General features: G+C 57.8%; 1 protein-coding gene across 2 annotated transcripts in view; it reads left to right on the top strand.

The window, feature by feature from the left end:
- The first annotated feature begins 9,531 nt into the window (after positions 1–9,531).
- The window catches only part of TMPRSS6 (transmembrane serine protease 6), a 33,619-nt gene continuing 28,967 nt past the window's right edge, over positions 9,532–14,183 (top strand). Inside the window, exons 1-2 of one of the 2 annotated variants that reach the window (XM_070407985.1) lie at positions 9,532–9,712; positions 13,102–13,298. In XM_070407985.1, coding sequence (XP_070264086.1) covers positions 13,103–13,298 — 196 coding nt within the window. In that variant the 5' untranslated portion in view covers positions 9,532–9,712; position 13,102. Of the gene's footprint in view, positions 9,866–13,101; positions 13,299–14,183 lie in introns of both variants that reach the window. The other variant, XM_070407986.1, reaches the window with a different exon arrangement.

Raw genomic sequence — 14,183 nt, 5'->3', positions numbered from 1 at the left:
AGGGTTTGATCCCCAGTCAGCGCACATACAAGAAGCAGCCAATGAATGCATAAATAAGTAGAACCACCAATTGATCTCTCTCTTGCTTTCTCTCTCTCTTAGATCAATAAATAAAAATTAAAAATAATAAAGGGGCGATTACTAGGTGTGGGTAAGCCGTTGGAGACATCCCGGCACCAAATAGCCTTCCTTCGTGAGGAAAAGAAAAAGGATTGTAGAGGAAATGTCTTTTTCACTAACAGGAGTCAGGTTTATCTTATCCTGCAGGGGTCCAGGTATCCCCTGACATGGTCTCATGACTTTTATGAATCTTGGCTGTACCACTGCCAGCTGCACTTCGTGACCTCCCTGAGACTGCGTTCCCTAATCTGCAAACTGCGGAACATGACACCCGCCTCACCGGGTCCTTTCCAGGCGAGGAGAGATGATGCTGGGAAGTATGTACAAAATTTGTATTTATTTTTCGTGCCCTTGACTGAAAAGTTGGGCCAGATCATGGATGTAATGTCTGGCACCCATAAACAGCACCCATGGCAGACATGGCGAGTGGATTGCACCCATGCACGGCAGACCTTGCTCACAGATCCTCGTCCTCCAGAGCCTGGGTGCCCCTTCAGCTTCTGTAGGCAGGTCCCGACTGATCACTGCTGGCACCTGGTGACATCTCTGGACCAGATAGGTCATCCCTCAGGTTCCTTACACAACAGAAGTTCTTGTTTTTCCAGACTCGGATTTTCCAGGCAGGAGGACAGGCTGAGAGGATGGCAGCGGAAAGCTGGGAGGGTCCTGTGAGCAGGTGGGCGCAGGGGACCCAGCTGTCCCCGCCGTTTCCCACGGGAGACCCGAGCTGGCAGTGAGCAGAGAGAGGGCCATCTGACAGCAGGTGGAGGTGGTCTGATGGTCCAGAGTGGATTAGCCTGTGGCCTCGGGAGCTGGAACAAGGACGGAGCCACTGGCAGGGGCAGGCGGAGGGAGTAAGGAAGACAGGCCTGCCCGGGTCAGATTGCAGGGCAGAGAAGCTGCACCAGCTGGGGACCAGGCGGCCGAAGGCCCGGGATCTGGGCTCCGTCAGGTGCAGAGCGGGAAGCAGGAGGCAGCCAGGGCAGATGGAGGGATAAGAGAAAAGGGAGGAAGGTGGGCGGGCCTTTCAGCCTCTCAGGTCTCCTATTTCTTGAGCTGTATGTGTTCCCTCAACTCCCCAAGCCCTCCCCCACCACCTCCACCACCACCACCTCCACCACCACCACACCTCCCGGCTCCCACTCCAAGCAACTTCCAGGGCCCACGGTTACCAAGAAAACTGTGGAAACAGACGGAGTCGAGGATGACAAACCTCCCACCGCCCTCTAATTATTGACATTCCAGATAACGCCAACAACAGTCAAGAAGCACTTTAAAAAGGAATGAGGAACTAATATTTATGTTTCAGACACGGTGCCAGGCGCTTCCCAAGCTCATCTCCCATCCCCGGGAAAGGACCCCGTGAGGCAGGTGTGGGGTTCCACAGCTTGCAGATTAGGAAACCGAGGCTCGGGGAGGTTACGAAGCGCAGCTGGTGCGGCCAAGGTTCAAACTCGGGTACGTGGGGCGCCAGAACTCTCGGTCCTTTGCATCTACAAGGCTGCACGGGCAGCAATTACATTAATGAAAAAAAGCAAAACCAAACATAACAAGCAAAATTCCATTCTAATCTTACTTGGCAACCAATTAAAAAAAACAGCCCGCATTCCACACATTCCATGATGGGGACTGCGGCTGAAGCCATCCCCACCTGTGACCTGGCAGCATCCACTCTCCGTCGGATCCCTGCTGGGTCTCGTCCTCAGCCACCTGTCCCTCTGACCCTCCACCTCTGAGCCCTGCCAGGGTGGTCTTGCTCTGGCTTGCGCCTGGCCATGCCACACCTGCTTAAGCCCCTGCTGACTCTCTGATATCTTCAGGACAATGGTTGAGCTCCTCAATGTCATAGTCCATGACTTGATGGGCCGCACCTGCTCTCGTGCCTCAGTCTCCCCATCTGTGAATGGGGTAGTCAAATTGGATGATTTCTTTTGTTGTTGTTTCTTTTCTTTTCTCTTTGCTTAAATTGGATGGTTTCTAAGTGCTCTCTTAGCCCTGATATTTTGTGGTTTCAGGTGCCACATGGAATGTGGCTTGTGGCCGGGACTACACGTATTTCACTTCCAGAGAGGAAGGCGAGGAGTGAGGGCCAGGGCCACAGCTGACTCATTTAGTAATCTTCACACCCAAACAATCTGCTCCCACACTCCTACACATCCCTCAGGGCCCCACTCTAGCATCTCCACTTCTGGGAGGCCCTCTGATTCGTCCCAAGTAGGGGTTGGTCACTGCCTCCTACTGTCACCTTCTGCATTCCCTCTCTTAAAACCCTGTGCTAGATCCTGGGGCTACAGGAGAGATAATAACAGTCATAGCAGAAGGTCAAACAGACCCATGAGCAGCAGCCTTTATTCAGCATGACCAGGCGTTGAGAAGACTCTGGAGGAGCCCTCGGAACCTGGAGAAGGAGGTGGAATGCTGATTGGGGCGTTAGTCAAAGGGGCTGGCCAGAGTTCAGCTGGTTTTGGAAATAGTTGGTTGAGGGTGGTCCTTGGAGGGCGGGGCGGGGGGGGGGCGTGGATTGTACTTGCAGATTAGCAGCCAGTGTGGCAATTTGAATTTTATCACCGACCAATGGGGGAGGCACAGCTGTGGGGACAAGGACCTGTACAAGGACCTGTGAGCGTCCCCGTGGCACGTGCTCAGGCCTCAGGAGCTGTGTTGACTGAGCCCTCAGTGAGCACCAGGCTCTGGTCCAAGCATGGTTTCTAATCACTGACGATGATGTCAGAGAGGAGGAGAGAGAAACCATTCTTACTCCATTACACACACGAGGAGGCTAAGGCACAGAGCGGTTGATGGCTCGTGCGAGGCAACACGGCTAGAACACGGTAGCGCAAGGATTTGAACCCGGGCATCTTCAGAACTCACTCGGCAAGTTCACAAACCTCTCGGCGCCCTCGCAAGACAAGAGTGACGGAGATTCTGAGTCTTGCGTCCCCGATGGAGACAGGCGGCCCGAGGGGATGGCGCCGTGTCCCAGGCCACACAGTGAGCCTAGGGGCCAGAGGGGAGGACCGGAGCCCTGAGCTCTCACCCTACATCCTACTATCCTATGGCCACTGCCACTGGGGGGACGAGGGGCGGATTGTTGATTGCACTTGAGCTCAGCACCAGTAGCCGCAGCCTGGCCCTGAGACGGCCTGGGACATCCCCTCCCTGGCTCGCTCAGTCATTTTCCATCACCACAGGTATGACACACGCACGCTCCAGCACAGCGCCGGGGAGGGGGCGGTGCTCGGGGCTGTGGGAAAGCGGGGCAGGAAGTGCTGAGTGGGGGGAGAGGCAGGGGGGTACCCCGTGTGCAATTCCAGGAAGCCAGGATGCAGAGGGGAGGGGGAGCTGGCGGGACCTGGTCTTCCATTCCTCTGTGCAGGTGCCTCACGGAGTCTGACGACTTCCCTGTCTGCAGAGTCCCCAGCTCCGTGGGGGCGGGACTGACAGGAAACTGAGTCACACCCTGCCTCTTGGAGGAAAGTTGACCTGAGCCTTTAAGGGAATGCCCGGCTTGGGAAGGCTCTGGAGAAGGCGCCTCGATTTGGGAGGAGCGTGGGACACTGTATGGGACTCTATAGCCAGAGGGCCCCGCACAGCTCGGCGGGTTTGGGATATACCGTGGGGCCTTGACTTACGAGTTTAATTCGTTCCGAGACCGAGCTCGTTAAGGAGCTCGTTAACTCAAATTACTCTATCAACTCAACGCAAAAAATCTGCTGAGAGACAGCTGGTATCTCAAAACACTCGTTAGTCGGGACACTCGTAAGTCAAGGCTCCTGCATTCACTCAACGTGCATTTATGGGACTGTTCGGTGCGGGTCACGGCGCTGGGTGCTAGGGAGCCAGTGGTGGGCACAACGCCCTCTGCCCGGGCCGGAGGCCCCGTGGTCCCCGTGGGGTGGCTGGTGCGCTGGCTAAAGCACTGGCTCTGGACCTGGATGCCCTCCTAGATCTGCTGGCCCCCACCTGTGACCTTGGGCGCGTGCCTGAACTTCCCTGTGCCTCAGTTTTCTCAGCTGTAAGAGGGGAAGTCCCAGGATGGAGGTGAGGATTAAAGATGCGAGTGTATGTAAAGTACTCGAAAGAGGTGAGACGGGCAGAGACAGGGCTGAGACCAGGGGAAGCCCAGGGTGAGGTGTGGAGGCAGCTGGCTCTCGGGCTTGTCTCAGGGATGTGCTCTGCTGTCTTGGTGATGCTGTCAGGGCGGGGCTGACCTGGAACCATGGCAGGCGGGGGTTCTATCGCCCTTCCCCCAACCCTTCCCTTCCCACCCTCTTGCTCCTCACTGTCTGCCTTCCTCAAGCACCTGGGTAAGTCTCAGGGTTGATAGTTTAAGGCGTGACTCTCGCAGTGGTCGGCAAACTGCAGCTCGCAAGCCACATGCGGCTCTTTGGCCCCTTGAGTGTGGCTCTTCCACAAAATACCGACTTCTGCGCATGGGCCTCGAAGTTTCAATCGCACTGTACGTGCGCGCCCGCACGTGGTATTTTGTGGAAGAGCCACAATCCAGGGGCCAAAGAGCCGCGTGTGGCTCGCGAGCCGCAGTTTGCCGACCACTGCCCTAGGGTATCTGGACACCCAAAGGGATGACTCTCTGTGGAGGGGATTCCAGGAGGCGTGGCTTGTGGACCCGGGGTGACCTGCCCTTTGGAAGAGCAGCCCAAGGCACTGTCAATAGCCAGCCTGCTCCTGTCCCTCTCACCCACCGGTAATGGGGTGGATTGTGTCCCCCCAAAGACATGGTCAAGTCCTAACTACCCCCCACCACCACCTAGGAATGTGGCCTTATATGGAAACAGGGTCTTTGCGGATATAAATATGATGAGGTCATAATCCGATAGGACCTATGACCAGTGTCTTTGTAAGAAGGGACGAGACACTGGGAAAGACACAGGGCAATGTGACAGCGGAGATGGATTGAAGTTAAGCTGCCGCAACCCACGGACGCCAAGGATTGCCAGCAACAGCAACACCACAGCCAGGAGGGGAGGACCCTTCCCTGGCGCCTTCGGAGAGAGCATAGCTCATCCCATCACAGGCAGGCGAGAGGGGCGGCAGCAGCTGGCTCCTGGCAGTGCTGGGTCCTGCTCACACCTTGACCTTGGACTTCCAGCCGCCAGAGCTGGGAGACCATGCAGTTCTGTGCATTAAGCCACCCTGTGGGCAGCACTTGGTTAGGGCCGACCGTCCCAGGAAACCAATGCGCTGCCTCGGCCCTCAAGGAGCTCAGTCCTCCCAGACCCCACCTGCCTAGACCATGTCGGCTGGGGTGCAAGGGCCCACGGAGCCTGCCCCTCCGCCTCCCCACAGCTCCTGCTCCTCCTGCAAGCCCTGTAGTCCCCCTGAGGGTTTCAGAGGGAGGCTGGGCCAGCAGGAACCTTCTCTGGGGTGGGCTGGAGTCTCGACCCCTCACCCGCAACAATGGCCTCCTTATGCTGAGGCTTGGCTGAGCCACAGGACAGGCTGGCTGGGAGGGCAGCTCTCCCGGGGCCTCCCACCCTGATCTCCCCGAGTGGTGCCATCACTCCCTCTACTGGATTGAACAGCGTCCCCCAAAACCGGAACCTGTGACTCTGACCGTATTTGGGCATAGGTTCTTTGCAGATGTAAGCGAGTTAAGGTGCGGTCCAATGGGAGAGGGTGGGACCTAAATCCAATAGGATCGGTGTCCTTATAAGAAGAGTGAAATTGGGCCCAGACACACGGGAAGACAGAGGCAGAGGTCGCAGTGAGGTTTCTACAGGCCAGGGACCCCGAGGATTGCTGGCAGCAACCAGAGCTAGGCGGAGGCGAGGAGGGTTCCTTCCTAGAGCCGAGAATGGACGCCCGGCAGCTGGTTTTGGCCTCAAGACCTGAGAGAGGATCCACTGTCTGAAGCCGCCCCATCGTGTTAACACTACTTGGAGTGCGGGAAACGAGTTAAGTTGGCTCGCGTGAATTGCGTGTACTCTGCGGGAGCCGTCTTTAACTCAGTTCATATAGATTTGCGGTGGAGTGCGGGAAACGTGTAAACTCGGGCCGATTGTAACTGCGTATTACCAAATATTTGTTTGTAATCCACCCTTTTGGTGGATGGAACAAAACCAAAAGACAGAGCCATCTTATATTTTGGCGGGAAATTCACCCGCACTCCAAGTGTTAATTCATTACCGCAGCCCAGGAAATGGACACACCTCCCAGCGAAGAGAACCGAACGGAGGCCCTTCCACCTGCAATGGGCGGTGGGACCTGGGGCAGGCCCCCTCCCCGCTCAGAACCTCAGTCTCCTCTGCGGCTGAGGGGGGACATGTAACTCCAAGCCTGGACGTGAGGCATCACCGTGAAGAGTCCAGCGTGGGTCCCGAGCTCAAAGCCTCTCTGTGCTCTCACCGAAGGAGCGGACAGTGACTGTTATCTGTTCACTCAGCCCGTGTTTGCTTGTCCCGTGTGCCAGGTACTGTTCTAGGCGGGGATCCAGCAGGGACAAGACAGGCGGGACTTTGTCTTCATGGCTCACAGTCTAGGGCCGGGGAGGGAGAGAGGACGGGGAAACAGCTTAGACTTGGCGCTGCCTGAAGGCGGTGAAAACTCGGCTGTCCTGGCGCATTAGCCTCTGGTGGACAGCTGTGAGCACCTACTGTGTGCAGGGCCTTGACATGGCATTTACTGAGGTTTATTCAGCATTATGTTCGTTTGCTGGGGCTCCATAAAAAGTACCACAGACAGAGTGGCTTCAACAACAGAAGTGTATTGTCTCACAGTCTAGAGAAGTCCAAGGTCAAGGTGTCGGCAGGGATAGTTCTTTCTGAAGGCTGTGAGGGAGAGGCTATGCCCCGCCTCTTCCCTACTTCCCGGTGGTTTGCTGGCCGTCTTTGGCGGCCCTTGGCTGGTAGACACATCACCCTGGTCTCTGCCTTCATCACGTGGCCTTCTCCCTGGGTCTACGTCCACCTCCACATTTTCCTTGTTTCTAAGGACACCAATCACTGGGTGAGGGGCCCATCCCCCTCCGGTTGCACCAACCCCATTTCCAAATAAGGCCACATCCGAAGGGATGAGAGGTTTGGGACTTCCACATACGAATTTGGGGGACACAGTTCAACACATCACAAGCATGTTTTTGTGCCTCCAGGGAAGCAGGCGGTCCCCGTCCAGATGGGAGGCACGGGGCTGAGGTCTGGCCTCCCTCTGAGTGCCAGCTCGTCTCTAGACTGTCCTGGGAAGGGGGATGCTGGGTGGCCAGCTGCTTGCTTTCCAAACCACGGGCTTTGTACAACGTCCCGCTCTGCTGGCAGAAGGCAGGCGTGTCTCCCTCATGCCCCTGTCCCCAGGGCCCAGCACAGGCCCGACTCCTTGCAGGCACTTGACAGGTTTGTGTAATTAAGAAAGGAGGCGTTGTGCGTTCACATTTCTCCAGGGCCTTGGATTCTGCACACTGCGGCTAAACAAGGCATTGACGAAAGGGCTGTTGTGGGCAGTGAATGAAATAACCCCTGGGGCGCTGGACGCAGCACCTGGCCCATAGCCAGTGGTCCTCACAGCGTCAGCCAGGACTGGGGTGGCCGTTATCATAAGGCTGCTGTGAGTGTGAGGGTCACAGCTGCCACCCCACCCCGACTCCCCCCAGACCTTAAAGAAAGAAAGGCAGCCGACCTTTCGTGAGGCCCCCGTATACTGGGCTGAGCACCTGTAATGTGTAGCCAGTTCCATCTTTCTGCCTTCAACTCCCCAACACCCCCGTCCACAGATGACGAGATGGCCGCCTGGGGAGGTCTTGCCAGGTCACCAACAGGTGGAGGGGCTGGGATGCTGACCATCTCCTCTCACTCTCCCACCGCTGGCTGGACCCTGTCACCTGCGTGCGGTGGGGACGCTGCGGCTGGCCTCCCAGCCTCACTGGCTGAGCCTCCAGGGCCCGGCGTTAGTGTGAAAGGCAGGCTCCCAGAGGACAGTGTGGCCCTCCTCTGTCTGTGTGGGAACATGCCCCCTGCTGTGGCGATAAGGGCACCCAGGCACCCAGCTGCCCTGCTGACAGCAGCCCTCTCTCAGCGCCAGGCGGCCCCCTGCCCAGGGCTCTCTGACCTCTTGGGAGGTGGCCCCTTGCTCATGCTGTCCAGTGCAGCCCCTCCCCCGCGCTGTGGCTGGTGGATCGATGGCTGGGTAGGTGACAAGTACAGAGGACGCTGATTGCGCAAGGTCTGCGTTTCAGACCATCCAGCTCTCCAGAGCTTATGCCCAGACCCCTCTGTGCACGACTCTCCCCCGTGACAGACACACCCCGGGACACGTGTGGACCCCAAATGCCCCTGACATTTGCACACAGCAGGCTCCTTACAGAGCACACGCAGGAGCATGCACATGGGTTGGGACACGTGTGAGGCAGCACACAGTAGGTGTTGCACAGGCAGCCTTCCTTAGCCTCACCTGAAACTCCTTGCACATGCTGACTAGCCAGACACACTGGGCACATGCACACCTCACCCCGCACAGCCCCCCCCCCCACACACACACACACTGGGACCCACGTGTCACGGCACATGGGGTCTCAGGTGTACAACTTCCTCTTTGGAACAAACACCGATCAGCCCATCCACACCCAGAAAACCCTGGCGCCCGCCCTGTGCGAGGAGCACGCGGGGTCAGACCCACCGCCTTCCGCAGCTTTGCCCGCTGGTGCTGCAACTCACACTTGTGAATGTCAATGTTCTACCTGTTGCCACACGTGGGATTTCCATGTTCTAGTAGTCACACTAAAGAATAGGAAGCCCAGCAGGGGAAATGAAGTTTAATGACATATTTTATTCAACCCAGCATTGTCAATAGGAGACCATTTCAACATGTAATCAACGTAAAAAGCTCCTTTCTGAGGTATTTTGCGTTTGGCGTTCGTACCACATCTTCGAGCCTGGTGTGCGTCTCCATCTCAGGTCAGCCTGGCCCGTCCCGGGTGCTCGAGAGCCACGTGGGGCCAGTGGCCACCCAAACGGGCAGCACAGCTCTATAGAACGAGGTAGAAATTCAAACAATTTCTCATTGAGCAGAAAATGGCACCAAACCCCACCCTGCACTCCACTCCCTTCTCTCCTGTCCTGGGAGCACGTGGGCCCCGCCTCCCTTTCTCTCTCTCGGGCCACTGGCTTTTCTGGTCTCACCTGTCCAGGTATGGAGACCCGTGGGAGCCCCTGAGTGCACCACACAGGCCCCTCGGCAGAGCCCCCAGTCCTTGCCACCCCCTTCATGCTCTAGGGGACCAGGGACTGTAACCAGGCAGGAATGTCACCAGGCAACAAGCCTCGGGAGACAGCTCAGGTCTCCTGCACCTGCCCGCCAGCCTCCAGGGTGCCCATGGGCGGGGCGGGCCGGGGCGGGCACTGCCTGTCTCCTGCCTCCGGACTGTTTACCTGAGCGCAGTCACAGTGCTGTCCTGAACCTAGCAGTAGGCCCATGGAGCCTGGGGCCACAGGCCACAGAGGACAAGGGCCAGACACCCCGGCCATGGCTCTGGGCCATTGATCCAGCGCTAGCTGGCCAGGTGGGGGCGGGGAGGCCTTGGCCTGGACAAACAGAGGCTGTGAGGTCTGCGTGCAGGCCCGGCACCCACTTGCCAATCCCAAAGGTAAGCGGGGGCCTCCAGGACAGGGGACCAGCTCTATGAGTGACCCGGGGACAGTGTCCATTCTGAGAGCTGGGCCTGGCTTCCTGAAATTTGAGCCGTCGGCCCTGCTCTGAGGCCAGGTCTGCAGGGCTTCATCGGCCAGGGAGTGACCAGGTGAGCGGACGGCGAGGGGTCCAAGGGCTGGGGCTGGGGCAGGATCAGGCGGAGCGAGGCCAGGCGTGTGGACAGCACGGGGCAGTGGAGGAGCTGCCGGTTCCCGGTGCCGGGAGGCCTGGGTTTAGGTGGGGCTGCTGGACTCTGGGACAGAGACAGGGCAGGGGAGAGGCCTGATTTGCCAGCTGAGCACCCCATCTTCACTCTGCTGGACTGGACAGGCTGCCTTCTCCATACCCAGGTACCCACCTGGCTGTACGATGTGGAAGACAGGCCCAGAGCCCACGCCACTAAACAAGGACCCTTAGCGCCCAGGCTCAGCGTTGAATGGAGCTGGCAGTGTGTGTGTGTGTGTGTGTGTGTGTGTACAAGTGTTTATGAACGGGAAGTGTGCATCTGTGAATCTGTCACAGGAGTGTGTGTGTGTACGTCTGTGTGTTTCCATCTGTGTACATCTGTGTGTAAGTTGTGTGTGTGTGTGTGTGTGTGTGTGTGTGTGGAAGGGACGCTCACCCACACCCCCACATTTGGGAACACGTGGTCACAGCAGCTCAGAGCAGGGAGTTACTCTAGGCCCAAAGGGCCTCCCTGGAAGGCCGTAGACCAGAATCCCAGCTCTGCCCTGCTCTGCTCTGCCCTGGCTCAGTGACCTGGAGGGAGCAATTTCACCTCTCCATGCCTCAGTTTCCCCACCCATTAAATAGAAACAACAAGGCAAGCATCCCTGGCTGCTGGAGGCCGAGGTGGACTGTGGCTTGCGGTGTTGCCTGGTACGGGGCTGGCACGCAGGAGGAGGTGCGGCTGGGCCCCCGTGAGTTCAGTCTCTGGTGGGCAGACTGAGGACCCTCAATGGTCAGAAGGGCAGGAGGGAGAGGAGCAGGTTGTCCAAGGTGGGCTCCAGGAACTCAGATCGGGGAGAAGCCTCAGGCCCCTGTGGCAATTGGGGTACACCCGGTCCCTCCTTCCTGAGCTCACTGTCAGTGGGACAGAGAGAATGCCCCCAAGCTGAACTAGTCATGGATGGGGGTGGCCCAGGACACTGCAGAGGGGCACCTGCCTCTCCTGGGCACTCTGGGAGAGCTTCCAGGAGGAGGTGAGCGCTGAGCTGAGGTGTGAGGGGCTGTGTAAGAGCTGGCCAGGCCAGGATGTGGGCAGCCCTGCAGAAGGAAGGGTGTGTGGGAAAGCTTTCTGTGTTCAAGAACCAACCCGCGCTCTGCTCTTCGCCTAGAGCTGGCGAGAGCCCTCGACCCGTCAGGTTTTTACCATATTTATTATTAGACTTGATAACCTCGAAGTCCAATGTCACTGAGGTGCAACAGGAAAAAGAAGTGGGGAGAAAGGAGGCGGGAGAAGTCGGCCCGGCCCCAGGAACACACAGCACCTTGGACTGCGTGGGAAGGAAGTGGGCTCTTAGTGTTCATTCATTCAACAGTTACGGAGTGCCGAGGTCTGCTCTTGGAGCAGGCACACAGCAGCGGGCAGAACAAAGCCCTGCTCCCTGCAGCTCACGGCCAGGGCGGAGACAAAGGACACAGAAGCATCTCATGCAATTTAGGTCCAAAGAAAGATGCCGCAGAGAGAGGGGGTGGTCGGGAAGGCCTCACCGATGAGGTAACAGTTGAGCAAAGACCTGAAGGAGGTGGAGGAGCAGGCCGTGAGACAAACCGAAGAAGAGTGTTCCTGGTGGTGGGAACAGCATGTGCAAAGGCCCCGAAGTGGTGTGTGCTTGGTATGTTGATGGTCTGGCAAGGAGCCGGGTGGGGCTGCAGCCGAGGGCGGGGGAGAATAGGAAGATGAGCGAGGGCCAAGTCACTAGGCCCCCAGGGCTGCGATACGGCGTTGGGCCTTGTTCTAGGTAGACAGGAGCCATGCGGGGCTTGTGAGCAGGGCACGTGGGGAAAAGGCCACGCTGGCCGTTGTGTGGCAGTTTGCTACTGAGGGCATCCAGACGACTAGCGATTGCTGGAGTCCAGGTGACAGGTGTTGTGGACCTGGGTGATGGTGGGAGCCGTGGAGGTACCAAGACAGGGTTGGGCTCTGGGAGCATTTGGAAGGTAGAGCCACAGCTTTTCTGACGGACCGGGCCTTGGAACAATGGGAAAGTCGTGGTGTCATAGGGAAAGACGGGAGCGGCGTGCTCCTCCTCTCAGCTGGCAGTTGTCGCCGTTGCCCCTCTCCTGCTGGGCTGTCAGGCACAAGAGGAGGAGAACTGAGTCATGGCTTGTTAATTAACAGCTCATCTGCGGGAAGCAGTCAGGAGTAGTGGCAGGAGCAGGGAGACACCTGGACGCGCCCCCCACGTACCCGCGGTGTGACTGTGTGACTTTGGGTGAATGGCTTAGCCTCTGGGGGCTTCAGTGTTTTCATCTGTAAAACGGGGTTCGTAGTTGGTGCTAGATATTCAATCACATTGGAGAAACGAGGCTGGGCCAGGAAAACCCCGGACTGAGTTATTGCTAAAACACTCCGGGTCTCAGCTTCCTCATCTGTCCAATGGGTGCAGAACCTTGAAAGGTGGTTGGGAGTGTAAGCGGAATAATCCGGGTAAAGCGTCCACACAGAGTGGCCCAGAGGAAGAAGAATGCATGGGGGACAATGGTCCCCCAATCCCTGGGTGACCAGAGGCTTAAATGAGGCGATGCCTGTGAAATGTCTCTTGTAGATACTAAGTGAATATTAGTTTTCATCTCCTTCTTCCACCCCTAGGAGAATTTGGGGCTGGTGGGGGAGACAAAAGGGACAGCACTCTGAAGGGTAGGTTGCTGGCCCAGCACAGCACTGGCCCACGGGCTTCCGGGGGAGGGCTCAGTGAATGACTGCGTTGGTATTTTGGGGAGCCCTGCTATGGAAAACCAGGAGGGAAGAAAAGCATCCCCCTGCATGAAGGTATGCGGGTGAGTTTTTTTGTACCCCAGGTTTGTATCCCACGTTACTCAGCTCCATCTGTGGGTACAGGCTCTGGGGGACTGGGTTCAGGCACTGAAACCTCCACCTGTCCTCTGACCACAGAGAGGCGGGTGCGGTGCAAAGGCGAGGGTTCCAGAGCCGGGCTGGTCCAGCTCTGCCTCGCGCCCTCTGGGTGAGCCGCTCAGTGCCCCTTGCGGTGCTGACTGCCTGGTGATCCGATCCTCCTCCTCCAAAGGGCAGGCTGCCCTCCTCTGTGCATCGCTGGCAGCCAGCAGAGGCTCCCTTGCGAATGCCAGGCCATTTTCAACCCGGGTCTGTTTCCCTGCCAGGATGCCCGTGGCTGAGGCCCCCCAGGCGGCTGGTGGGCAGGGCGACGGAGGAGATGGCGAGGAGGCAGAGCCGGAGGGGATGTTCAAGGCCTCCGAGAACGCCAAGAGAAAAGTCCGGGGCTACCTCCGCCTGGCGCCGCTGTGGCTGGCCCTGGTCGTGCTGGCTTCAGGGGGGTTCCTGCTCTGGTATTTTCTAGGTAAAGGCATGGGCCTGCCTGGGAGAGGCACCTGGGAAGAACTTGGGGGTGGTTGTGGGGGGCACAGCAGGACGGACCAGGATTCTAAGTCAGCAATACCTAGGCACTCCCCGCCGGCCAGCACTTCCTCTCTGTCTGCCTTCCTGCCCTGGGGGATGGAGTGTGGCTGCACCTACTGGTGATGTTCTAGGTCCTGGGACTCAGGCCAGGTGCCCCCTGTTCTCAGCAGCTGGGGAAGGGGTGCTCTCCCAGCACCCAGCTCTTGCAAACCAATAAACCAAAGGAGTATAAACATTGCCTCCCCTGCCTGCAGCCCTCTGGGGTTGCCCCTGGGGCTCTGAGCCAGCTGGCTCTGTGGGAGAAGGCCAAGAGGTGCCCATAGTTCCTGGCACCAATTAATGCCTCTGCTCACTTGAGCCCCATCTGGGAGCTCCTCTAGGGTAGGGACCCCAGCTCTGTCATCTCTGAGTCTCTAGGGACCATCATGAATGGGATGAAGGGAGGAGGGACACGGGACTCAGGCATCCGGGGGGCTGTGCACACACAGAGGGCTTTCATACCCCAGCTCAGGCACACGGGGATTTCAACACACAGAGCAGGTGGCTCAGAGCCTCGCCCAGGTTCTGAATTTTGGCCTCCCTCTCTGGTATCACAGCCCTGAATCAGTCCCCTGGAAGCAATTGGCCCATGTGTCCACTTTTTCATTCATTCATTCATTCATTCATTCAATAAACACTCTTGAGCACCTACTATGTCTTTTTCTAAAACTGATGAAGGCAGTACCTCATTCTTCCCACTCTTGGAGTGGCCATGGGAAATAATGAAAGAATCAAGTTAGATGGAGCCTGTGAAAATGCTCCATACATGCTGTAGAAGACTTCTTTC

The sequence above is a fragment of the Myotis yumanensis genome, unplaced genomic scaffold, assembly GCF_028538775.1.
Source record: "Myotis yumanensis isolate MYYU_CA2020_CCGP unplaced genomic scaffold, mMyoYum1.0.hap1 SCAF_3, whole genome shotgun sequence".
Lineage (NCBI taxonomy): Eukaryota > Metazoa > Chordata > Mammalia > Chiroptera > Vespertilionidae > Myotis > Myotis yumanensis.
The sequence above is the reverse complement of the archived record's forward strand: the minus strand, read 5'-3'. Positions and strand labels throughout refer to the sequence as shown.